Below are 27,796 nucleotides of genomic sequence, written 5' to 3'. Positions count from 1 at the left end.
ACATTTCAAAAGCTTCTATTCTCTTCTTGTCCAAACTATTTATCGTCCTTGTTTCACTTCCATACATGGCTACACTCCATACAAATACTTTCAGCTACACTCCATACAAATACTTTCAGAAACGACTTCCTGACACTTAAATCAATACTAGATGTTAACAAATTTCTCTTCTTCAGAAACGCTTTCCTTGCAATTGCCAGTCTAAATTTTATATCCTCTCTACTTCGACCATCATCAGTTATTTTGCTCCCCAAATAGCAAAACTCCTTTACTACTTTAAGTGTCTCATTTCCTAATCTAATTCCCTCAGCATCACCCGACTTAATTCGACTACATTCCATTATCCTCGTTTTGCTTTTGTTGATGTTCATCTTATACCCTCCTTTCAAGACACTGTCCATTCCGTTCAACTGCTCTTCCAAGTCCTTTGCTGTCTCTGACAGAATTACAATGTCATCGGCGAACCTCAAAGTTTTTATTTCTTCTCCATGGATTTTAATACCTACTCCGAACTTTTCTTTCGTTTCCTTTATTGCTTGCTCAATATACAGATTGGATAGCATCGGGGATAGGCTACAACCCTGTCTCACTACCTTCCCAACCACTGCTTTCATGTCCCTCGACTCTTATAACTGCCATCTGCTTTCTGTACAAATTGTAAATAGCCTTTCGCTCCCTGTATTTGACCCCTGCCACCTTCAGAATTTGAAAGAGTGTATTCCAGTCAACATAGTCAAAAGCTTTCTCTAAGTCTACAAATGCTAGAAACGTAGGTTTGCCTTTCCTTAATCTTTCTTCTAAGATAAGTCGTAAGGTCAGTATTGCCTCACGTGTTCCAACATTTTTACGGAATGCAAACTGATCTTCACCGAGGTCGGCTTCTACCAGTTTTTTCATTCGTCTGTAAAGAATTCGCGTTAGTATTTTGCAGCTGTGAGTTATTAAACTGATAGTTCGGTAATTTTCACATGTGTCAACACCTGCTTTCTTTGGGATTGGAATTATTATATTCTTCTTGAAGTCTGAGGGAATATCGCCTCTCTCGTACATCTTGCTCACCAGATGGTAGAGTTTTGTCAGGACTGGCTCTCCCAAGGCTGTCAGTAGTTCTAATGGAATGTTGTCTACTCTCGGGGCCTTGTTTCTACTCTCGGGGCCTTGTTTCGACTCAGGTCTTTCAGTGCTCTGTGAAACTCTTCACGCAGTATCATATCTCCCATTTCATCTTCATCCACATCCTCTTCCATTTCCATAATATTGTCCTCAAGGACATCATCCCTGTATAGACCCTCTATATACTTCTTCCACCTTTCTGCTTTCCCTTCTTTGCTCAGAACTGGGTTTCCATCTGAGCTCTTGATGTTCATTCAGGTGGTTCTCTTATCTCCAAAGGTCTCTTTAATTTTCCTGTAGGCAGTATCTATCTTACCCCTGGAGAGACAAGCCTCTACATCCTTACATTTGTCCTCTAGCCATCCCTGCTTAGCCATTCTGCGCTTCCTGTCGATCTCATTTTTGAGACGTCTGTATTCCTTTTTGCCTGCTTCATTTACTGCATTTTTATATATTCTCCTTTCATCAATTAAATTCAATATGTCTTCTGGTACCCAAGGATTTCTATTAGCCCTCGTCATTTTACCTACTTGAGCCTCTGCTGCTTTCACTACTTCATCCCTCAAAGCTACCCATTTTTCTTCTACTGTATTTCTTTCCCCCATTCCTGTTAATTGTTCCCTTATGCTGTCCCTGAAACTCTGTACAACCTCTGGTTTAGTCAGTTTATCCAGGTCCCATCTCTTTAAATTCCCACCTTTTTGCAGTTTCTTCAGTTTTAATATACAGGTCATAACCAATAGATTGTGGTCAGAGTTTTTTCGTATAGTTCAATAATTGTCACCCTGTGCCTGGGAACTGAGTTGAGATGAAGCCATGAAGGCAGCTTCCAGAAGCTGTCAGAGGGCGCCGGCACTGGCTATGGTGCAGCCAGCCAGGGGCACGCTCCGTGCCCGGTAGACGGTGGCTGGCGGCCGTCCGATCGCGTGACGCCCTGGTACCGCACGCCACCACTGACCACAGATGCTTCTCGCGTGGACGCAGCGTCCGCGCGCCCCGGGCTGTAATTTTTACCGATTACGGCGAATACGGCATTGCTCCTCTTATTGTTGTCTAATCCGAAGGCTATGGGAAACTGTAAGCCCGGGGCGATAAAAGGGAGCGTTTTCCGTACGCCTTCCTTTTAGGAAAAAACGAAGAAAAGATATATAATTCGGACGCCCCGGAGGCACGGTCCGCGGCCCAGTTAATCGTCGTTAAACGGCCGCGCTGCTTCGGGGCGGAATGCTCGACTCGAGAATATTTAAATTAGATGCAGATTGAGACAATGGTCTCGGAAAACCGTACACGTCCGTCTGGAATATCTACGCGGAATGAAGGGTTCCTGGGAGGAAGCGTGTCATTTTGTGATTCTCGACGTGAGATACCGTAGCCATTAAGAACTTAGTAGATTGCTGTTATTTTGGCCGCAGGGTTGCAATTGTGGGAAGGCGGAGAGGGGTAGAAAAAGAGGAACGGAGGAGGAGAAGTAGAAAAAAAAAGAGGAGTATATGAGGAGGCGACGAACGTACTCCAATTAGCTTCCAGGTGTTTTGTCGAGCGGGCCAGGTAGGGGCGGTCTCCCATTTTCGTGTCAGGTCCACGTCAGGAGAGACCGGCCGACACCAGCGACAAAAAAAGAAACCCGAAGCCTTATGGTAACAACGTGGGAATTACCGTCGACAGTCGCAAAGTGAAAGCGTTTACCGAAATGATACGAATTAGGCAAGGCTTTCCGTACCGACTGACTGTCTGGCGGGACGGGGCTACAGTTCAACCGTTTTACCCCGAGGCAGCGCGGGGTCCCTCCGTTTTCGAGTTTCACTTTCAACGGCGGACGAGTCGAGCCAGAACTTGGGTCATAGCCCACAGGTAGACGAAGGAGAGAAAACTCTACCCTCCCGGGGACGAATATAGACAAGAGGGTGACGTGCGTGTATTCTAGGGTAAATTATGCTGCCACAGAAGTCTTTGGTCACTTACCTAATAGCATCAAAAGTCTGACACATAGCCATATAGCATTTAAAACGAAATTAAAAGAATTTCTCAATGCCAACTCCTTCTACTCATTATATGAATTTTTGGAAATAGTAAGTGGGTAATTTCCCCAACCATCACAAAAAAAATTAAAAATATTAAGCGTCATGTAATATTTTGTGTAACGTAACATCTTGTATAGACACCTTTTGTTAACCTGACACGTTCCACATCATTACGAAGTGTCGTATTCATGATCTGTGGAACAAGTACTAATCTAATCTAATCTACACATTTCGCGGGACGACACAGTCCATCAAATCACGCTGATTTAAAGAAGCAACATTTGTTTACCCTCTAGCGGGAATCGAAGTCGGTTCTTTGACTTTGTGGACTGAAACAATTGTGCTACAGGCTCGCGTCTCATTCATAGCCATTATTTGACCTCTGTCTTGCCAACATCACTGCGTATATGACTGAAAACGAAAATTAATAATTTATTGCTTAACTAGAAGCGCATTTCTTTCAGTTACATGTAGACACCGGTCGCTGCGAATGGCTACACAAACCGAAATCAGCTAACTGAGCGAGATGTATAGACGTTGTTCTAATAATTGCAGCGTTGCAGCCTACTAAAGGTAAAACGAGGTCATTTGAAGTACACAGCAACATGTAGAAACTGATTAAGCTCTCACAATAATGCAGTGACTGATTTGAAAATAGTTTACTCTTGTGTCCAAGTTAGTAAAACTGTAGGACCACACCACTACATCACCACGTTAAAGACATTAGCTGATTGTGCTTACTCTCATCGCTGGAAGGAAGCATGAAGGAATGGTGAATACATTGACATTATGTCAGCGTAAGTCACATTAAGTATTTAGGGATACAACTAAGAAGCGATATGCAGCTGTTGGACAGAAATATGGAAACACCAAAAACGTAACACAGTACCGTCCCTGATACCACTGACATTCAAAACAGCTTCCAGACGTCTCGGAATGGATAAATAGAAGTACTGTGTGTTTTCCAGGGCAAACGTATACCATTCTTTCTGCAAAATAATGGCAAGTTTAGATAACGATATTGGAAATGGATAGTGATCACACACCCTTGTCTGCAAAGTAGACCACGAAGGCTCACCTAATACTTCTGATATCTAGTGACCATGGTGGGAGATGCGGCAATTCATTCTCGTGCTCGAAAAACCAAAAACCAAAAACAATATAAACGTAACATTACGCTATACACACATCCATTGCGCTCACCTACACTTTACAAATACACATATAACACAACTCTCACATACCCGAAAGGAAAGCGGCCAATGTGTGCAAAAGAAAATCAGCTTTTCCGACAGGTGGCTGGTCTCACTCCATGAGATACCGCAGCAAACAGTGTCATACGACATCTAAATTTTTTACATCGTGGACCAGCCTAAGTGACTGTGAGAATAAGACAGTGGAGATTGGGGCACCAATCGAGCAAACAGACAGTCACTGAACACGCTAACGTAACAGGACAGAAAATCGATAGTATTGGCGCCATGAATTGCTAAGTGGCTAATTGCTAAGTGGCTGCTAAGTTACCTCTGTGGGCGGCAGTCTTCAGGAGATTCCCCACCAAGTGACGCCGCGCCCGTCTCATCAGAATATTGCTCTACTAAATTTAAAAAAAATTCTACATAGTTGACACAAGAGAGGAAAGGGAAATTCCACTAGCATTTTGTAATACTCACTATAATATCTTTCAGAAATTGAGAACAGATTGGTTTCCCAGAATAATTTTTCAGTAGATGAGAACATGCCTGCAATCCATTCATATAATAGAGGCATGTTTCAGTCTAAAACCATTATATCGTGGTATCTTCCTCCATCTGTATCCCATCCTATATACGAACTAAGTACGTTGCCTTCCTGAGACAAAAGACGACCCTCTCACGCCCGAGACCACGCAACAAGCGGCGCTGGCAGGCTCCAGGAATTTCATCCTGCCTTCTCACGAAGCTTCCCTCTCTTACCGTCGCTTTCGAAACGAATAAAAATAAATGAGCGGAATAATAAATAACAGATAAGAGTATAAACGCCAATGCGGCAGTAAATTACGAGATATAAACTGCGAGCCAGGAGGGGTTCGTTATGCGGCTCGGTCCTCCGTGGGGGCGTAAAACATATTTCTGTGTTTTGTGAAGGTTCCCCTCCCAGCCACGGCTGCCTTTTACGGCCCAGCATCGAGCCAATTGTGTGTCAGTGGATTTGTCTGAGTCTCGTTTTACGAGCTGCGTTCCGCCGTGTCACAGTACCACTGCGAGCGAGGCGCGAAACTACCTCCCCTTTACCACTCCCTTGCCCCTCCCGCTCCAACCGACGGGACAGCGTGAAGACCGATGCAGGTTTTAAAATCGTTGGCTCCACGGGAAGATTTAACGCGAACACCTCGAGAATGATTTGCTCTGAAGAAGACACAGTACTGCCAACACTGCAGTTAATTCATCGGATATGGATAAATAAATTTGTTCATCAGCTTCTGTCAAAGTTCCTGGCTGCTTTAATGCTTATTATCCCCACTGAGAGAAGGATAGTTCGTAGAAACTAGCTTTATCGGCGAAAAACCGAAACTATTGTTTAACAGGAAGTCACGGAAACCGAAAGGTAACTGGCATACGAGAATAAATCTTTCAAGAGGGACCAAAGCGCAGAAATAATAATTAACAATCACAAATTTGCTAGAAGCTCCCACAACAGCTGCAGACGTAAACGAAACACAGTAAACGGACGAAAACATATTGAAAGGACAGAAGTGAAAGACGAAAGTACTACAAAGGTTCAGCCGCGTTCGTTGGTTAGTAAATACGAAATATGTATCGTCCAAATGTCCTCTATGGTTCGAAAAAGCTCGACCTCTGAAAGAAAATTTTCGTTTCCTTTTGAGTGTGGCAGATAGCGCAAAACCTTTTGCGAGTACACCGCGTTAATGTGCTCCACACTATGTTAGTGCGTTTCGGAAACTCAGATTCACAGAAGTAAGGCGTAATTCCAGAAACCACCCACATACGGTAACTCGTATTGAATACAACTGCTTTCCAGAAATTCTCACGGCATCTGTGTACCAAATCCGACAATTTTTGTTATTTAAATAAATTGCATACATCGAACAGGACCATGAAATTACTGTAAGAGAGATTAGTGCACTTGTAGTGCTCCGATTTAAAAGGGCTTAAAATTGAGATACAGTCTTGGTGCCCTACTGTTTAACCTGTACATCGAAGAAGCAATGACGGGAAAAAAAAAGAAACGGAAAGCGAAATTATGTGGTCACCCCAGCGATTCAGAAATGCTTACTGTCTGTATAAACTCTGTCTCTAAGCTGCGTAACTCATGAAAACAGACAATTTTTCGCTTTATTAGGTAGGCATCACTGATGTTACTCCCTCCGTTGTTATTACTCGTGGAACGCTACCCCGCGTAACAGTAACGCTTGAAATGTCCTTGTGTTAAAAGCTGTGGGGGGTAAAGTTGCATTTGCAGTGCGTGTCTATCTTCATATGTATTAGGGTCATTCAAAAAGAAACTAGTCGGCGCCTGTAAAATGACAAGTGAGGTGACGTGTAGTTCATCATTCTAGGTGTGCATGATAACAAATTCAGACCAAATGAAACACACACGTTACAGTACAGGGCACCGAAACAGCCGCATCAACACCCAGTGTTCTCCCCTCTGGCGCCAACTCAGACGTGTCTTCTCTCTCACGAAGACGATCATAAAGGGGCCGAATGCCATCCTGCAATTGATTATTCCAGTATTTTGCGCCTTTTTTTGCAATTCGGCAATGATTCTTGCAGGCCCGTTACAAGGCCTGCACCAAATCCACAGTAAGACTTGTGGCAAGCTCTGCTGCATTGCTGAAAAAAAAAGGCAATACCCTCATTGACTGTGTTCAGTGGCATCGGAGACTGTGAAGTATAGCAGGCTCTGGTTACTCTGACTTGAAAGTACACCAAATGTGGCTGCGAGTTGTAACGGTTGGCTCCCCATTCCATGATGCTGGGTTGGGACCTGGCAGTGCACTCTGGAATAGGCAACTCACGAAATCCAAGCCATACACACACACATACGTTCATCACTCGCATACAGACACAGCATACTCTCACCACTGCGCCATTCGACTCTCCAGCCAACTCTGTGCGACGTGAATACTGAGGGGTTTCAGTGTTGTAATTCATTTGTCACGCTCATTAATTTGTCAAGGTCATCGGCGATCAGATGGAGCTCATGAGGCCTGTCTGTGCACCTTCTGTTTTGACCCTGCTAGCACTAACTGAGCTGAGTTTAGAGGTGATCAGCCCTTGCAACGTCCATTCTAGGGTACAGCCATGCCCCATCGACGAGTACGTACTCCTGTTCAGCTGCTTCAGACATTTGAACGGGGTCGCAGTGTGGGTCTGTGGGAAGACGGATGGACGTATCGACGGATTGCTGCACATAGTGAGCACAATCCACCGCTGGTGTATCTGTGCTTTCACAGTGGTCTGCGGAACATTCCCGCGCTGGTAGAACAGGTTCTGGATATCCGTGAAGTACAGACGCATGTCAAGATCGCAACATTATGCCATCAGCGGAAGCCGACGAGACCTCATCCAGCGATGAAATCCGGGCACACATTGCTCCTGCTATGTCATCATGGATCAGTGAGAACCATCTGCTTGCAGCAGGATTAAGACTACGTGTGCCTCTTGTAAGCCTACCACTGACATCACGATACCGCCAAGCCTGGCTACGCTGGTATCTTTAGTTGACTGGAGAGTGAAACAACTCTCTCCGTCCGAACAGGCCTTGGAAGCCCCTATGGTACCGACCGGCTGCCACGTCTTCCTCAGCCCAAAGGGGTCACTGGATGTGGATATGGAGGGGCACGTGGTCAGCACACCACTCTCCTAGCCGTATGTCAGCTTACGAGACCGAAACCGCTACTTCTCAATCAAGTAGTTCCTCAGTTTGCCTCACAAAGGACTGAGGGCACCCTGCTTCCCAACAGCGCTCGGCAGACTGCATGGTCAGTCATCCAAGTGGTAGCCCAGCCCGACAGCGCTTAACTTCGGTGATCTGACGGGAACCAGTGTTACCACTGCGGCTAGGCCGTTGGCGGAGAGTGGAATAGCATTATTTTATTTTCAGTGGTGAGAGTAGGTTGTGCCTGTATGTGGTCGATGTACATATACGTTCAAATGGCTCTGAGCACTATGGGTCTTAACATCTGAGGTCATCAGAGCCCTAGAACTTAGAACTACTTAAACCTAACTAAGGATAACACACACATCCATGCCCGAGGCAGGATTCTAACCTGCGACCGTAGCGGTCGCGCGGTTCTAGACTGAAGCGCCTAGAACCGCTCGGCCACTACGTATACGTGTATGGCGTAGAGCACTTGAGTTGCCTATTCCAGAGCACAAAGGCCAAGATATACAGGTCCCATCCCAGGCCTCATGATACGGGGAGCCATCCGTAACAGCTCGCCGTCACATCTGGTGTACCTACAGCGGAAAGTAACCAGTGCCCGCTACATTTCCCACGCTGTTATCCCCGTGCTACTGGAATTTTGTCTTCGACGCGAAGGTGATGTGCTTTTTCAGCAAGACAATGCGCATCCTCATATGACTGTTGCGTCGCTGCGTGGTCTGCGTTGTGTACTATAACTGCTCCGGAGACCAGGATCATCAGAGCTCTTGCCAATTAACACGAATGGGACATCATGAAGCAGCAACTTACGGGCCTGCAACATAATGCGCAATAATGCTTGGAATAATGAACCGCAGGATGCCATTCCGCATCTTTATGATCGTTTTCATAAGACACACCTGCTTTGCCGCCAGAGGGGACATACACTGTGTGTTGATTCAACTGTTTCGGCGCCCTTTGCTGCGACGTGTGCGTTTCATTTGGTCTGAATCTGTTGTCATATGCTCCTAGAATGATGATCTACTTGTCATTTCACAGGCTCCGGATCGTTTCTTTTTGTATGGCGGTAATATGTATGAAGATAGACACGCAATGCAAAGGGCAACTTTACCTCCCACAACCGCTAAAGACCTGGTCCTGTCAAACGTTACTGTTACGCGTGGTAGCGAGTAATGACAAATGCGGAACAGAAGTCAGTGATGGCTACCTAATAAAGTGAAAAAACGTGCGGCCGACCGGAGTGGCCATGCGGTTCTGGGCGCTACAGTCTGGAACCGAGCGACCGCTACGGTCGCAGGTTCGAATCCTGCCTCGGGCATGGATGTTTGTGATGTCCTTCGGTTAGTTAGGTTTAACTAGTTCTAAGTTCTAGGGGACTAATGACCTCAGCAGTTGAGTCCCATAGTACTCAGAGGCATTTGAACCATTTTTTTAATCATCAAAATAAAATAAGAGAAATCAGAGCTCGAACAGAAAGGTTTAGGTGTTCGTTTTTCCCGCGCGCTGTTCGGGAGTGGAATGGTAGAGAGATAGTGTGATTGTGGTTCGATGAACCCTCTGCCAAGCACTTAAATGTGAATTGCAGAGTAGTCATGTAGATGTAGTTGTAGATGTAGATACCCTTAGGTTAATTAGGTTTAATTAGTTCTAAGTTCTAGGCGACTGATGACCTCAGCATAGTGCTCAGAGCCATTTGAAAAAAAAAACGTGCTCTTTTCATGAGTTACGTAGTTTTAGAGGCAGAGTTTACAGACAGTAAGCATTTTTGAATTGTTGGAGTGGCCACTTAGCATATAAATGATAAGCCTTTTAGTCGAGGGTCCGCCACGACAAGTCGCAACAACCCGGGCAGCGGTGGGCGTTGGGACAACCCCTTGCTGGGGACCCGGCGGCGCATACATCAGATGTTTTGCCGACTAGGCACGAAGGGCTCGCGCGCCGCGGCAGCTGCAGCTGTATAATCGGCCCGCAGTCGTAAGCTATCATTACGGCAGATGTAACAGTCTTTCTTTCGCGTGTATACAAAGCAGTGCGGGGAGCTGCAAATGGAAAAAACCAGAGGGCAGAGCGGAATGGAAAAGTCACAGCGACGGCTGGCTGGCATTTGGCAGCGAGGGTGCTGTGGGGGGTGGCGCGCAGACGTGGCCGAGAATCCGGTTCGCTAATTACGCCGGCCGCGCCATAAATCACGGCGCTAGGGGGCGCGCTAACCTGGCCGGCGCGACAACAACAGCTCTCCTCCAGCACCGTCTGCGAAAACCTACAGAGCAGCGTGTCCACTTTTCTCCACACTTAGCAGTTTATATGTATATTCTACAAGTAACCGTAAAATACCCAGGAGTAGCCGTCAGGAAAGAGCTAAAGTGCAATGAAATCGTAAACACCAAGTGACCTGAAGGGGAAAGACCGCATAAAGTTAACTGTAGGTAAAACAGATGCCATGTTGAGATTCTCTGCAGGAAGCTCAAGGAAATCCACTGTGAGACCGAGTTTTGCTCATCAGTCTGGTACCAATAAGGCCGGTTCACACAAGATGTCAGCGAACCGTGAGGTCAAGTCACCGTAACGTCAGGGCGTATTCACACTGGACGGAACGTCACGTCACGTTATATTCACAATGGACGTCACGTCTGGTCACCTCAGTTCGCTAAGGCCACTTATGTGAAAGCTTGTGCGAGACCATCCGAGACGCAAAAAGTTGGAATATAGTATTGGAACTGAGGAGGAGGAGGATATTAGTGTTTAACGTCCCGTCGACAACGAGGTCATTAGAGACGGAGCGCAAGCTCGGGTGAGGGAAGGATGGGGAAGGAAATCGGCCGTGCCCTTTCAAAGGCACCATCCCGGCATTTGCCTGAACCGATTTAGGGAAATCACGGAAAACCTGAATCAGGATGGCCGGAGACGGGATTGAACCGTCGTCCTCCCGAATGCGAGTCCAGTGTGCTAACCACTGCGCCACCTCGCTCGGTTATTGGAACTGACGAATTAACAACGATATAATGTGTTAATGGTCATATCAAACTTTGTAACGGATATTGTTGACCAGTTTTTAACAGTAGCAGGCGGAGTGGCCGTGCGGTTCTAGGCGCTACAGTCTGGAACCGCGCCACTGCTACGATCGCAGTTTCGAATCGTGCCTCGGGCATGGATGTGTGTAATGTCCTTAGGTTAGTTAGGTTTAAGTAGTTCTAAGTTATAGGGGACTCATGACCTCAGATGTTAAGTCCCATATTGCTCAGAGCCATTTGAACCATTTTTTTTGTTTGACTCCAAATGGACAACTTGGTTTCGTGTGCATGTTTATTGCGGCCCTTATGTATTACCCGATCACATTCGTATGTCAGTAGGCCTGCACGATCACACTGCAGGCATTTATTCGCTGCATAACATACACGTATCTACGAGGTGCAGAGGTAAGCTGTTAGCCCTTTTGACCTCTTGAAGTGACGTAGTGGTTGTATCACTGGTCTCGTCCGTCTAACGAGGTTTATAATTCTTCCGGGTTACATGGCCGTGGTCCATGGAATACTTCTATTCCTAACGTTTCGTCCAATACTACGTTGGGCATCCTCAGGGGTATGGCTGGTCCTGTTGAGTCCTGCTGACTGACGAGTCGGGCGTCGGAGAGCGGCCTAAATACCGAGGAAAGTGGGCGTGTTCTAGCTTGCACATAGTAGCAGAGAGAAAACTAGTCAAAGATAAAATGTAACTATCGATAATAGTCCGTCATAGATAAAAATCACTTATCGATTCTGTAACGCCACTGTCCATATCTCGCTTAATTTCAAGGCCTCTTCTTTTCTATTAAAATTATCTTCATGTTTATAACTTTCGGACACAGTGTATGTATTATATACCCAGAGGGAATTTGTGGGAAATGGGCCGAGTCTTTTGAAGCAGGTATAACTTGATAAAGCCCTTGCCATATAAAAGAAAGATTAGAAGAAGGAAATAGAATTGCGAATTAGTGCAGAACTATTACACGTTTCTTTCCCGTCTGGAACGGGTCGACTTGGATATCTGCGCGTGCATCACTTTGCGCAAATGCGGCCCGAGGGTGTCGTGTTCGAAACAGTATGGAAGCGGCCCCGCGTTGGACTGGAGTATGCAGACTGGCGCGCTAAGCGGATATCTTGCTATCGGGACTCGTACATCACGAGCACAATCGCGGGACAGCGGGCGGAAGGCAGCCCACAGCCGGCTTCCGTCACAGCGGCTGAAAGCGACGCGGCAGCGCGCCGTGCGCCCTGAGTTAGCCGAGCGCCGCGTGAAGTACGACTGGCATTGTGCGCGCATTGTGCCGGCCCTTTCGTCTGACGGGCTAACTAGCCGCCATCCGCGCGACAATGGGGGGCTCGCGGCAAGTGGCGGCATTGTTGCCGGCGCCTTGTAATCAGGAAACGGCCGCAGCGCGCACCGCGCCCCGTGTAAAGGACCCGCCGACCCCGCGGATGCTCCGACACCAAGGCTTCCCCTGCTGCTGCTGCTGGGACGATACCGGCCGCTCCGCTCCCAAAGCGCTTTGTTTACATGCCACACGTCTCTAGAACACTTCTCTCTCCCCCTCTTCCGTCTGGGTTTCTCATTCTCTCTGTCTCTATTTCTCTCTCACTCTCTCTTCCTTGCTCTCGCCCACTACTATCGTGGACATTTTGATACATAGTGACCCTAAAAAAAAAAAAAAAGAACACACACACACACACACACACACACACACACACACACACACACACACACACTGACCAGCCAGAACATTATGACCACCGACCTACTCTCGATATAAACCCGTCCAGGCGGTAGCAGCGTCACTTGGCGAGGAATGGATGCTCGTCAGACACGCACGGTGTCCGCCCCCGGTAGCTGAGTGGTCAGCGCGACAGACTGTCAATACAAAGGGCCCGGGTTCGATTCCCGGCTGGGTCGGAGATTTTCTCCGCTCTGGGACTGGGTGTTGTGTTGTTCTAATCATCATCATTTCATCCCCATCGACGCGCAAGTCGCAGAAGTGGCGTCAAATCGAAAGACTTGTACCAGGCGAGCGGTCTACCCGACGAGAGGCCCTCGTCACACGACATTTCATTCCATGACACGCACGGTGCATGTAGTATCAGTAAGGGTGCTGTCAGTGTGTGGTATGGGGAAGGCCCGCGGTCTATCTGAGTTTGATCGACGGCAGACTGTGATGGCCCGTACGCCTGGCACGAGCATTGGATTGTTTGGGGGAACAGACCAAACTGCGAGGTCATCGGTTTCAAAGGAACCACCCCGGCATTTGCCTGGAGCGATTTAGGAAAATCACGGGAAACCGAAATCAGGATGGCCGGACGCGGTATTGAACCGTCGTCCTCTCCAAGGCGATTCCAGTGTGCTAACCACTGAGCCACCTCGCTCGATGGTAACTGCACGACTTGTCGGGTGTTCGAGGAGTGCTGTGGTGAGTGTCTTCGAGACGTGGCGAAACCGAGGTGAAACCACGACCAGACGTCGTGGGGTTGGGCGAACAACCCTCATTGCAGATGTCGAAGATCGTAGGTTGGACAGCCGGCCGCTGTGGCCGAGCGGTTCTAGGCGCTTCAGTCCGTAACTGCGCTGCTGCTACGGTCGCACGTTCGAATCCTGCCTCGGGCATGGGTGTGTGTGTCTGTCGTTAGGTTAGTTAGGTTTAAGTAGTTCTAAGTCAGGGGACTGATGACCTCAGATGTTAAGTTCCATAGTGCTTAGAGCCATTTGTAGGTTCGACAGACTGGTAAAACAGGACAGGCGGTGAACTGTGGCGGAACTAACAGCAGACTTTAATGCTGGATAGAGTACTGTGTATCTGAACACAAGTGCCCCGAACACTCCCAACGATAACACCACGACATCGGCGACTACGACTGAAATGGGCATGTGACCATTGGCACTAGCCGTTGGCGCAATGGTAGAGCATTGCATGGTCTGAAGAGTCCCTATCCTTCTTCAGCATGACGGAAGGGAGGACTCGAACCAGTTGTCTTCCTGGGAACAGTTTCTTGACACCTGTACTGCGGGACCGAGACAAGCTGGCGGCGGCTCCATTATGCTCTGTCGACCATTCACGTGGGCATCCGTGGTTCTAGTTGATCTCGTGTCAGGCACTTTGACGGCCAAGGAGCGTCGTGCGTCGGTTGCAGACCAAGTACAGCGCTTCATGACGATCATGTTTCCCGACGGCAGTGGCATTTTTCAGCAAGATAATGCGCCATGTTACAAGGCAAGGAGTGTGATGGAGTGGTTCGAGGAATACAGTGGTGAATTCCAGTTGATGTGCTGGCCCCCAAACTCACCAGATCTGAATCAGAATACATCTTGGATGTGACTGAATGTGGCGTCAGAGCTCATCGTCCAGCTACCCGGAATTTACTGGAATTAAGAGACTTGTGTGCGCCAGTTCCCTCCAGCGACCTACCAAGGTCTCACTGCTTTCATACCACGATGCGTCGTCGCTCTTACCCGTAAGGAAGGTGAACACAGGTAGCTGGTCATAAGGTTCTGGCTGATCCGTGTATGTTTTACAAACAGAATAGCTTTACTAATTTTCTACTGTTATATGAAACTACCATACCATCAGCATCCGCTATAAAGTATTGCAGCAAGTGTATCGTAGCTAATACAGTCTGCCTGCAAACTGAAGTGGAATCAGCGCTTGTGGTGGAGAAACGACTTCTCCAGGAAGAACGCTACAACAGCAGTGTAGGATGACTAAGAAACAAGTTTCCCGGCAAGCAGTGCAGCGTGCCGTGCTGTGATTTACCTAGGTTCCGTTTGTGTACGCTTCTTGAGTTAGTTATATTAGTTACTGATTTCTGTATTTGGTACAGTGTTAACGCATTTAGTGCCTGTAAGCATTCTCCAGGCGTCTGCGCACTGCGTCCCCCCCTAATTTTAAACAAGCGATAGCACCGATATGTTCTTATGGGACAGCCTGTAAGGTGTAACTTGTGACGTACAGAGCGCGGGGATTCGACCGCTCCCTCTTCATTTTACAGACAGACAATACCTCGTCTAAGACGCAACCCACGACGAGGATAAAGATATAACAGGTAGAACAAACAACATCAGAGGAAAAACTGGGACATCATTTGTTGCACTCTTCTCAATTACACATCTCTCGAAGCAGATGAAACCGCGGGTTACTGTCTGCACACGGCTAAATAGAAAATCGAAGCCCTTTAGTGTTATACCCTCTCCGTAGAGCAAATGTACCGTCTTATTCAGGATGTAAGCAGTATATAATGCAAAAGAATGAGGTGGTAAATGAGGTACTGACCTGAATTGGAGGAAAAATAAGTTCCAGTAAAAGAAGGGACCAGTTGTTAGGACACATCATGAGGCGTCAAGGAATGTCATTTTGGGAATGGAGGGATGTGTTGTGGGGGTAAAAACTGTACACGGTGACCAAAGTATGGATATAGTAGTAAGCAGGTTTAAATGGATGAAAGCTGCGGTAGTTATTCAGAAATGAAGAATCTGCCACAGGATATACTAGCTCTTAGCGCTACACCAGGTTAGTTTTGAACTGAAGACCACAACAACAAACATCATAAAGAGGAACAATATCCTGGAGGCCACATTCTGTTCCACGTAACAAGCCATGAACCGTTGTTACTCTCCTCCTTCTGGGCTAGTAGTTCACAAATAAAAAAAAAATTAACCATTTAACGAGCCACTCGAAAATACAAGGTCTAGACATGTTATTATTCCACTCATGTGTCACCTGACAAATGAGTGTTTCAAACAGTGCTGGAGAGCTGCGGGCAACAACTCTTGTCACCGTAAGAGTGCGACGTACCGGACGACAGCTTCTGAACCATTCGTTGCCGACAGCGAGTGAGAATGCAGTGCTGTGCAGCATGAAATTGTAGCTGTAAACGGAAATTACGGCCGATGATTTTAGGAGGAGCATTGTTTACAACGCAGGCAAGTTGCACAGTTTTACCTCTCAAAAGTCCCCTTCATGTTTGTCAGTTACATTAAATTCATTTGCATTGCCTGATACTGATATTTGGATACTGGAAAAAAGCGATTCTGCGTTGCCAGTTCAGAGTGTCACACTATGCACGAAGTGTTTTTCATTTATGGCAAAGCTTGCGTAATGCTGTAATCTCTACACGACTTACTTTTACAGGTTGCTTGGTTAATTAGTTCGTTGCATGTTCCATACAGCACTTTAACAATTTTTTTTATGAAATGAAGGATCAGTTTAAGCATATGTATGAATGATGAGTTTCTGTGGATGGTTACATTTTGGCTGTTTATAATTTCTTAAATTGCACACCAGTCTAAACTGTAGTTTAATGAACATATTATTTTTCAGTCCTGCTCATCCAACTACAATTCAAACTAGTTCTTTTTACAAGCACTCAGTGCTTAAATAAAAATTTGTCTATGGAGAAAGACTTGTTCAAAAGAAATAACTTTAGGTTAAATTCAGAACTAGCTTTCCTACCTGTCAGAAATTTTATGTTATTAAGTAATTATTCAGTAAATGATGAAAAATTTTCGTTAAGGCATACTGAACTCTTTTCTGAACCATTAACAGCTTAAATCCTGAGTAATGAAAGTGATTTTTCCTTCTAGTGTTGTGCGTATGGAGGCCATTATTCTTCTCAAATCATGGTGGATTATTCATGACGAGTTTCACCAGATGCAGGGTGTACCAGGAGCAATGGTGAGAATTCAGAGATATGACAGGAACTACTATTCGAAGCGAAAAATGTCTAGTAAACATGAGCACTAAAACGCTCATCTTAAGAGCTATGAACACTTCTTTATATTCGATACTGTGAAACAAACCTCTTCTACTGCAAACTCTTTGCTTCGCATATTTTGGGAGGAGGTAACATGGACCAGAAGAAGAAAATATTGTCTAAAAAAAAGGGCTCCAAAGTGCATTCCTTAAGAGCTATGAGCACATCATCATCTTAGATACTGTGAAAGAAATCTCTTCTACTGAAAGATGTCTGCCTCCCACGTTTTCGGAGGAGGTACTATGGATCAGAACAAGGATAAATTGTGTATTAAACACGAGCTCTAAAACCCATACTTTAAGAGTGAGCTACTCGTTCAGTAGAAGAGATGTGTCTCACAATAGCGAAGATGAGCAAGTGCTCATAGCTCTTTACATATCCACTTCAGATCTCACGTTTACTGGGCATTTTTTCTTGGTTTCGGTCCGTACTACCACCTCTTAAAACATGGAAAGCAAACAGCCTGCAGTGGAAGAGATTTGTTTCACACTACAGAAGATGAGAAAGTGCTCAGAACTCTTAAACTGTGCATTTTGGAAGCCATGTTTACTACACTTTTTTACTTCGAAATAGCGTTCCTCACATATGTGCTGAATATTGACCATTTCTCTTGGGACTCATGTATATGTACTGTAAAGGTGTAGTTAGTACTCCCTGAAGTGGTTCCCAAAATATAGATGTGCTTGAACACATATTATTCTTACTGCTATTTTTCATGCAATCAGTACTTCCTTACTTTGTGATGAGTTACCCCAAAAAGAATTTTGGCGTTGCTGAGTGGAAATGTGAAAAATGTATTAACAGGTTGTTTCAAGACTAATAATTGTACGATGAGCAAAAATACACTACTGGCCATTAAAATTGCTGCAACAAGAAGATGACGTGCTACAGACGCGAAATTTAACCGACAGGTTAAATGATTAGCTTTTCAGAGCATTCACACAAGGTTCGCGCCGGCGGTGACACCTACAACGTGCTGACATGAGGAAAGTTTCTCATACACAAACGGCAGTTGACCGGCGTTGCCTGGTGAAACTTTGTTGTGATGCCTCGTGTAAGGAGGAGAAATGCGTACCATCACGTTTCAGACTTTGATAAAGGTCGGATTGTAGCCTATCGCGATTTCGGTTTATCGTATCGCGTCATTGCTGCTCACGTTGGTCGAGATCCAATGATTGTTAGCAGAATATGGAATCGGTGGGTCCACGAGGGTAATACGGAACGCCGTGCTGGATCCCAACAGCCTCGTATCGCTAGCAGTCGAGATGACAGGCATCTTATCCGCATGGCTGTAACGGATCGTGCAGCCACGTCTCGATCTCTGAATCACCAGATGGGGACGTTTGCAAGACAACAACTATCCGCACGAACAGTTCGACGACGTTTGCAGCTGCATGGACTATCAGCTCGGAGAACATGGCTGCGGTTACCCTTGACGCTGCATCACAGATAGGAGCGTCTGCAATGGTGTACTCAACGACGATCCTGGGTGCCCGAATGGCAAAACGTCATTTTTTCGGATGAATCCAGGTTCTGTGTACAGCATCATGATGGTCACATCCGTGCTTGGCGACATCGTGGTGAACGCACATTGGAAGCGTGTATTCGTCGTCGCCATACTGGCGTATCACCCGGCGTGATAGTATGGGGTGCTATTGGTTACACGTCTCGGTCACCTCTTGTTCGCATTGACGGCACTTTGCACAGAGGACGTTACATTTCAGATGTGTTACGACCCGTGGCTCTACCCTTCATTCGCTCCCTGCGAAACGCTACATTTCAGCAGGTTAACGCACGACCGCATGTTGCAGGTCCTGTACGGGCCTTTCTGGATACAGAAAATGTTCGACTGCTGCCCTGGCCAGCACATTCTCCAGATCTCTCACCAATTGAAAACGTCTGGTCAATGGTGGCCGAGCAACTGCCTCGTCACAATACGTCAGTCATTACCCTTGATGAACTGTGGTATCGTTTTGAAGCCGCATGGGCAGCTGAACCTCTACACGGCATCCAAGCTCTGTTTGACTCAATGCCCAGGCGTATCAAGGCCGTTATTACGGTTGTTCTGGGTACTGATTTATCAGGATCTATGCACCCAAATTGCGTGAAAATGTAATCACACGTCAGTTCTAGTATAATATATTTGTCCAATGAATACCCGTTTATCATCTGCATTTCTTCTTGGTGTAGCAATTTTAATGGTCAGTAGTGTAGCTGAACTAAATTATTAGAGCTCGTCGGTAACATTTTTTTCCAGCTTAACATTTCATCGGTATGTACACGCCAATATTTGGGGCTTTCTAGCCTTGTGTGTGTTTTGTGAACCTTACCAGCGCCTTCTGCCGGAGAGCCACTCGCTGACCGCCTGGTGTTTCTGTGTGCCCGCGCAGAGCCGCCGCGCATGGAGAAGTCTCCGCTGCTGGCCAACGGGTACAACCAGCCGCCGACGCATCTCAACCACATGCAGTTCCTGCCGCTCAACCACCACCCCGCGGCGGCGCACACGGCCATCCTGTCGCCCGCGGGGATGCCGCACCACGGCATGCAGCGCGCCGACGGCTCCATCATCAAGGGCCAGCCCGCCATGCCCGGCATGGAGGCCATCGCCAGGTCAGTACGCCATCCCTGAGCCACTGTCTACTTGTGCGACTGGTTTCGAACATTGTACCTCATCATCAGGCAGTAATCGTGTAGACTTTTTTGTCCCTTCTTCTTTCTCTGCAAGCTCTCCAAGTTTTTAACAGGTGTTACAGGTGCCTAGTGTGGGCGCCTTTAGTGGTGTATGAAACGTCAATAAGTGCGTACAATTCGTTGAAGTGAACGAACTGCCTCGAAAGGCACTAAGCTGCCCGCGTCGGAAGTCTGTTGGTTGGGTTGCCTATCTGCATGCGCGTACTAATTCGATGCGACAGAACGGCGCGATGATTTCTCTACATGTTCCGACACGCTCGCCCCTTAATGCAGCTGCACCACAGTGCGTATTACGTATTGAGACTTGGAGAGATGCACTATCCACTGATATGTGTCATTTCTAAGGTTCCGTACCTCAACTGGTAATGGAAATGAGCGTTTGGCGTCATTGGCCGGGAGGCCCTTTACGGGGCAGGTCCGGCCGCCTTGGTGCAGGTCTTATTACATTCGACGCCACATTGGGCAACCTGCGCGCCGGATTGGGATGAAATGATGATGAAGACGACACAACACCCAGTCCCTGAGCGGAGAAAATCCCCGACCCAGCTGGGAATCGAACCCGGGCCCGTAGGACGGCAATCCATCACGCTGACCACTCAGCTATCGGGGCAGACGCCTTAACTGTTGAAAACGGAGCTTGTACAGGATCACATTGTTGTCTGTCTGTCTGTCCAACTGTTAAAACACTTTTTCTCGGGAACGGGTAGTCGTATCAAGTTGAAATTTGTGTCACATACTAAGGGATACGTTTACTTGGCGGTGTATAAAACTTAAGTTTCTAAGTTATTGGAATCAATAGATAAGGCCATTCGCGTAACATATTTTGATGCAAACTCAGTCATCAACACCTGTAGGGTAAATCGCTTTGGCCTAGAATCATAAAATTTGGCAAGAAGCAATGTTTCACAGTCCAAGTAAACGAAAAGTCGGAAAACTGGTAAGTTGTAATTGTCCCACATGTAAAGAAAAATGTTGTCTTATGTTATCTGACCGTCTGTCTGTCCACCCGTCTGTTAAGACACCTTTTTTTTCTGGAACGGGTAGATGTATCAAGTTGAAATCTACGTCACATACTAAGGTCTAATGGTCCCTTGACGATGTAGTAAATGTAAGGTTCTAAGTTAATGCAATAAAAAGATATGGCGATGTATATCACATATTTTGATACTTGCAAACGCACCTATGAAAATCTATAGGGTACTGTCCGTCGACCAAAACTCATGAAATTCAGGAGGAAACACAGATTTACGGTACAAGTAAAGGAAAAAGGAAAATCCGAACATTACCAATTTGTATCACACAAAAAATATTTCTTTTGTCATTTGTTATTTGACATCAGTCTTAAAATTAAAACATTGCCGAAAGTCTTGGAATTCCCAGAACCGATATGTATCCAGTATAAATGTCGACAACAGGCAAGATTCGTCGAAATTTTCGATTGCCAGGGTGGATGAACTATCTATAAACGTAGTTAAGTTTGTCCGGAACGCTTGGTGAGTGAGTCCTAATCGCACTTATCTGGAATGTACGTCTTGTAGTTTCCTCGCAGTCTTCTTCTAAAGCCCCAGAAGTACATACGAATAACCTTGTTTTAATACTGTGTGTCGCACTGGGACTCGAACTCGGAACCTTCAGTTTAGCGGGCAGTGTCCATGACCTGCCCTCACTTCGTGCCTGAGCAACTCAGTCTTGTAAGAGCAATGCCAGTAAAAAGTAAAGTTTGATTCCCACTCTGGCAGGCATGTTTTATCTGTCACGAAGTTTGAAAACAGCGCTCATTCCGTTCCAGAGTGTAAGCTTCATTGTTTGTAAGAACTCTAAAACACAGTAAAGTTGCCCCGAGATCGAAGATTAAGTACAACCCGATTTTAGGCTCAGGACCATGGTACAGCCGCTGGTTGATGAAATATAATAATACATTATCAACAACCGTTATAGTTGCGTTGTTTTATTAGGCTAGTGAAGCAATATCAAAATAACGGCTGTTGGTACAGTATCATTACATAGCCCGAAGATTGGTTTGAACGCCACAATACTTTGCTACACCTGGTCCTGTTGTAGGCGGTATGCTGCTGCCTTCTTCCGATCTCTCAATTGACTTACCTAGCCAGTTTAATGTGGGCTCCGAACTGTGGTCCAGGTTGACATGCTTCACATACGGTATATCTGTCATCGCTAGACGTGAAAAGGATGATAAGCAACAGTTACAAATATTCTGATTCAAAACTTCCCCTTCAAAAATAAACCTGTTCAGTTTAGAGTCATTTAAAGAAACGCAGGACAGACTTGTGCATGTTAACTAAGAACAACAGTTACTACCTGATGATGGAATACATTCTTCGAAACTGAAATAATATCTACAAATACATCATAGTCACAGCCATAGGGTTCTAAAAATATGTAAATTTATCGTGATTCCAAGCAGGTGAGTTCGTCGAAATTGTGCAGTGTTTCGATGAGTGTCAATCACTCCTATCATCATCTGGTCTACGTGCTATGAGTGACACTCGTACAGTTGTCGCGCTATCTCATTAAACTCACACAGCTGCGAATCCAGGACATTTTAGTTTGGTCACTTCTCCGGAAAAGACAATATAGAGGTGTAAAATATACTAATGTTGACGCAGAAGTTCACAGAATTTGCCGACTTCTGCTGCTGCTCTCGGACAGACACAAGACAGCAATAAACAGGAAACTGTAACCGCAATAGTTACCTTCGATAACAGAAATTGTCTTTCTCATGCACGTCAACAGTAAGTAGTTTTACCCGCTCCAGCATATATATATATATATATATATATATATATATATATATATATATATATATATATATATATACTCCTGGAAATGGAAAAAAGAACACATTGACACCGGTGTGTCAGACCCACCATACTTGCTCCGGACACTGCGAGAGGGCTGTACAAGCAATGATCACACGCACGGCACAGCGGACACACCAGGAACCGCGGTGTTGGCCGTCGAATGGCGCTAGCTGCGCAGCATTTGTGCACCGCCGCCGTCAGTGTCAGCCAGTTTGCCGTGGCATACGGAGCTCCATCGCAGTCTTTAACACTGGTAGCATGCCGCGACAGCGTGGACGTGAACCGTATGTGCAGTTGACGGACTTTGAGCGAGGGCGTGTAGTGGGCATGCGGGAGGTCGGGTGGACGTACCGCCGAATTGCTCAACACGTGGGGCGTGAGGTCTCCACAGTACATCGATGTTGTCGCCAGTGGTCGGCGGAAGGTGCACGTGCCCGTCGACCTGGGACCGGACCGCAGCGACGCACGGATGCACGCCAAGACCGTAGGATCCTACGCAGTGCCGTAGGGGACCGCACCGCCACTTCCCAGCAAATTAGGGACACTGTTGCTCCTGGGGTATCGGCGAGGACCATTCGCAATCGTCTCCATGAAGCTGGGCTACGGTCCCGCACACCGTTAGGCCGTCTTCCGCTCACGCCCCAACATCGTGCAGCCCGCCTCCAGTGGTGTCGCGACAGGCGTGAATGGAGGGACGAATGGAGACGTGTCGTCTTCAGCGATGAGAGTCGCTTCTGCCTTGGTGCCAATGATGGCCATATGCGTGTTTGGCGCCGTGCAGGTGAGCGCCACAATCAGGACTGCATACGACCAAGGCACACAGGGCCAACACCCGGCATCATGGTGTGGGGAGCGATCTCCTACACTGGCCGTACACCACTGGTGATCGTCGAGGGGACACTGAATAGTGCACGGTACATCCAAACCGTCATCGAACCCATCGTTCTACCATTCCTAGACTGGCAAGGGAACTTACTGTTCCAACAGGACAATGCACGTCCGCATGTATCCCGTGCCACCCAACGTGCTCTAGAAGGTGTAAGTCAACTAGCCTGGCCAGCAAGATCTCCGGATCTGTCCCCCATTGAGCATGTTTGGGACTGGATGAAGCGTCGTCTCACGCGGTCTGCACGTCGAGCACGAACGCTGGTCCAACTGAGGCGCCAGGTGGAAATGGCATGGCAAGCCGTTCCACAGGACTACATCCAGCATCTCTACGATCGTCTCCATGGGAGAATAGCAGCCTGCATTGCTGCGAAAGGTGGATATACACTGTACTAGTGCCGACATTGTGCATGCTCTGTTGCCTGTGTCTATGTGCCTGTGGTTCTGTCAGTGTGATCATGTGATGTATCTGACCCCAGGAATGTGTCAATAAAGTTTTCCCTTCCTGGGACAATGAATTCACGGTGTTCTTATTTCAATTTCCAGGAGTGTATATATATATATATATATATATATATATATATATATATATATATATATATATATATATATATGAAGACAGCGATGTCTTTGATTGTGTAATCGAATAAATGGTGATGTTTCTACCCTCAGACTCACTACATTTCGTTGGCTACATTACTGAGCGTTAACATCTCTGTACAGTTTCGCTCTGACTGCCTTGCCAGATTTTCTGGTAAAATATAGCAACGAGATAGCTTAGCAGGATAGTAATTGCATAATAACTAGCCAGCGCACTTCCACTGTTAGATTCAGGCAGTCTTATATGCAAAGTAAACATCTCGCATGGAGAAACGAAGCACACAACGAAAATGAATCATAAGAGTAACGTTACTGGTAGCGTTTTTCACAGCTGTTTGTGGTAACCGACGTGAAAGATACTAGAACATTATCTCAGCAGTGAACACAACAGAACGCGTGGCCAGTCTCATTCTCTCATTGGGTGTTGTTCTGATAGAAACTGTCAGTCACATTGTTCGTCTGAATCATATGTATATACTTTGAGAAGTTTCTCATGCCTCGATGTTTCTTTCACGTTACGATGGGCCGAAGATGGTGACACGCTAACCATTAAGTTACGGAGGCAGATAGGACCGTGATTATCCCAGACGAGTCGCAGTTTCACCTGTAATAGATCATGTGTCATGAAAATTCAGGGTATTTTAATCTACTGCATATAATTATGTAGCACGTTGTGCGTCACGAAATAGCTGCACCATAGATTTAAAGATATCTTCGCATCACACACGTTGTTCGAATTTCGTGCTTGAAAAAGTGCAAGTGGGTCCCGTGACACCGGTGTGCTACTCCTAACATTAGCGAACGCAAGGGACCTCTTTTAAGTGAGGCACGAACTGTCTGCGATGCAGAAAAATCTGTCGCCAAAGTATCGCCAAGCTGGAAAATTGTATTACGCTTAAACAACACACAATAATCTTATAGAAGGGATGTGCCAGATTTCGGTTTTCCTGGGGAGAGGAAGAAGCCCCGGAGAATAGCTCCCTTAAACCGCTGAGCACACAGTTGAATCAATAGGGCTTCACGGTAAGGGCCACGCGCCTTCTCTGCCATTGTTACGTAATTGACGAAGGAAAGGAATGAAGTCTCCAGCACAGACGAGAAGAATTTTCTGCCAAGGTACGACAGAAAATTAATTTACGCTATCTAGCGAAGCAGTGATTGGTTGAGAGCGTTCGTTAGTAATTTTGAAGTAGACATTGAACTTTGGCGTAAGGGAGAGCCCATTTAGTGAAGACGAGATTGGGTAATGATGATGCAGTTGAGAGCTTATGCCCCGAGCACAGTTAAAAAAAGAAGAAAAGCCCTGAGCAGCATCCATTTTTCAGTAAGTTGGCACGAGAGTTGAAGACTGTTAGTCGGAAACCGTTAGTTTGAGAACCCAGCTCAATTTTTTCCTGGAAAACATTTTCTAATTCGCACAGAAATACGTTCAGTATGTTCGATTGACTCGATTACCTCACTCGCTAAAATAAAACCAAATAACGACAGAAACTGTTCGTGTAAGAGGATTCAGGCTTGTTTACGTAATCTTGCCATCCTGAATGTTCCTTAAGTAATTCCACAAATAGAGAAGATGCTCTGTGGAAATATGCTCCAAAATATTTAGATTCCAACCCTTATCAAGAAACTTAATCAACAGCTAACGGATATTACGGAAGACAGAATAGGAAACAAAAACATGAGGAAGAACCTATAAATCATTCCTAATTTCCTTAATCCATGTTAACAGCTCCTTCTTCTTCGAGAAATGGGTGAATATTTTGTTTGGTTAGTCTATGTTTCGTTCATTCGGTATAGATGACCAACAAACGTGAGCCACCTGCAAGCCATGGCCTCCGAAATTCTTTCCAGTTTCTGGTAGACTGCTTTATACTTTCCATCCGTCTCCAGCTCGGAACTGCTCCTCCGATTTATATTAAATCTTCCAACACGTCTAGCTTTTTCAGGGTATGACTTACCATGGCCGGCCGAAGTGGCCGTGCGGTTAAAGGCGCTGCAGTCTGGAACCGCAAGACCGCTACGGTCGCAGGTTCGAATCCTGCCTCGGGCATGGATATTTGTGATGTCCTTAGGTTAGTTAGGTTTAACTAGTTCTAAGTTCTAGGGGACTAATGACCTCAGCAGTTGAGTCCCATAGTGCTCTGAGCCATTTGAACCAACTTACCATGAGGCTCAAACAAAACATGTCCTTATTTGTATTCGTTCAATACCTCCTGTTAATTATATCTGGTGTACCCCCACCCCACCCCACACTCCACACACACACACACAGACAGACAAACACACACACACACACACACACACACACACACACACACACACACACACTTGAGTAATTTCTAGGATGAGTTCTTTTTAATAGTGCTTTTCCTTTGTAGACTTGTTAGATTTTGCCAGTATCGCCCCAATAAATCGAAGTCTGTCACCTGCTTTAGCTTGTCATTCTATTTCATATTCCCACAGATCATTAGACCGAGATATTTCTATGAGTATACTATTTCCAGTTGTGATTCATTGATATACTGCTTTTGAGAGTTTTATTACGTGAACAATTTTATATTTCGTAACGTTTAAAGCAATTTACTAATGTTTGCGCCACTACCAAATCTTATCAAAATCTGACTGAATATTCGTGCAGCTTTTTTCAGACAGATAAGAGCACCACCTGCAAGAATTCCGTTATCGTTATTTGGTCTTCCAACTCTTTCATATTTAAAATTACACTGTGGAGCACCTGAAGCTACTATTGCATCAGTCGATTTATTATTATTTTTATTTATTTATTCTTTCGGCATTTGCAAAGGCGATCACCACATAATGCATTAACTATATTATTCTTATAGCTCTGTACTGAGTTGCAATATTCTTTACATATGCTCTTATGACGCTGTACAATACTACACTTATTAAATGAATGCATGATGTCTGCTCTTTCGGACATGTGTGGTAGAACAGACACCAGGCATTCGTATATTGGGTCGCCTCTATGGACAATGAATCCACCACCTTCAGTGTGGATGCACAATCGCGTTGGACCTCTTGCGGGAATCTCAAATGTAGCGAGCATGGAGGACATGAACGGAGACTGTGAAAAGAGGCTCTAGGTGCGAATGTGGTTCCGCTGGGAGGAGTGGCGAGATAGTCCGCGCAGTGACGATAAACGGTGTGTGCGAGTGGCCCAGCGGATGCCGGCACGGTAGCTCAGCGTGTTGGGTCAGAGAGCTGGTTGGCCTCTGAAAAAAAAAAAAAAAACTGAGTGAAAGGATCAACAACGAACCTGAACCGATGTCATGTGACGTCCGCAGCGACCAAACACAACGATCAACAACGAACTAAATGAAAAAAAAGCGGCTAACGCACCTGCCTCGTAAGCAGGAGATCCCGAGTTCGAATCTCGGTCCAGCACATATTTTTACTCGCCACTGCTGATTCTGCATTAAGGCCCGATGCAGCTGATATCAATAGTTCCTTCGTTTCCCTTTCGCTTCTCCCTTCTCCACCTTCATTTTCCATAATTAAACATATTATTTAGCCACTCTGTGGCCTTGTCAGAGAGTCTGTTTATATCCTTCAGTACACTCCCCTTAGCTGTCTGCTTCACTCACAGAGTATGGTCCATTGACTGTATATCCTCGTACTCGTATTCAAGACTGTCTAATAGACCCCACTTCCTTACCTCTACCAGAACTAGTTCTGACACGAATCCAACGGTCTTCTTGTTGGGGTCCTGATACGTCGGTGACTTTACATCGAATGTAATAAGCTGCGCCCTTCCACCCCAGAAATCCTCAAGCAAGACACAGTATCGCTGTTCCAAGTTATGACATCGAAGGGCCTCGTTTAAGTGACTAACCTTCACGCAGTTGACAGTAGTTACCGTTGTCAAGGACAGGAATACTGCTCACGTGGAGGTCGAGCCATCAGTAGCGGGAGAGTCGACAGGTGTTCGGAGTCGGTGAGACCCCTGGTCCTACAGGGTCAGAGGTCGCGACCCACTGCTACG

General features: G+C 46.1%; 1 protein-coding gene across 1 annotated transcript in view; it reads left to right on the top strand.

Annotated features, from left to right (window-relative positions):
* Positions 1-27,796, top strand: part of LOC124619836 (dachshund homolog 1) — a 983,755-nt gene that overhangs the window by 462,156 nt on the left and 493,803 nt on the right. Inside the window, exon 4 of the mRNA XM_047146444.1 lies at positions 19,186-19,405. Coding sequence (XP_047002400.1) covers positions 19,186-19,405 — 220 coding nt within the window. The remainder of the gene's footprint in view (positions 1-19,185; positions 19,406-27,796) is intronic.

Source organism: Schistocerca americana, chromosome 6 (assembly GCF_021461395.2).
Source record: "Schistocerca americana isolate TAMUIC-IGC-003095 chromosome 6, iqSchAmer2.1, whole genome shotgun sequence".
NCBI lineage: Eukaryota > Metazoa > Arthropoda > Insecta > Orthoptera > Acrididae > Schistocerca > Schistocerca americana.
Note: the sequence above shows the minus strand (reverse complement) of the source record. Positions and strands in the feature narration are given on the sequence as shown.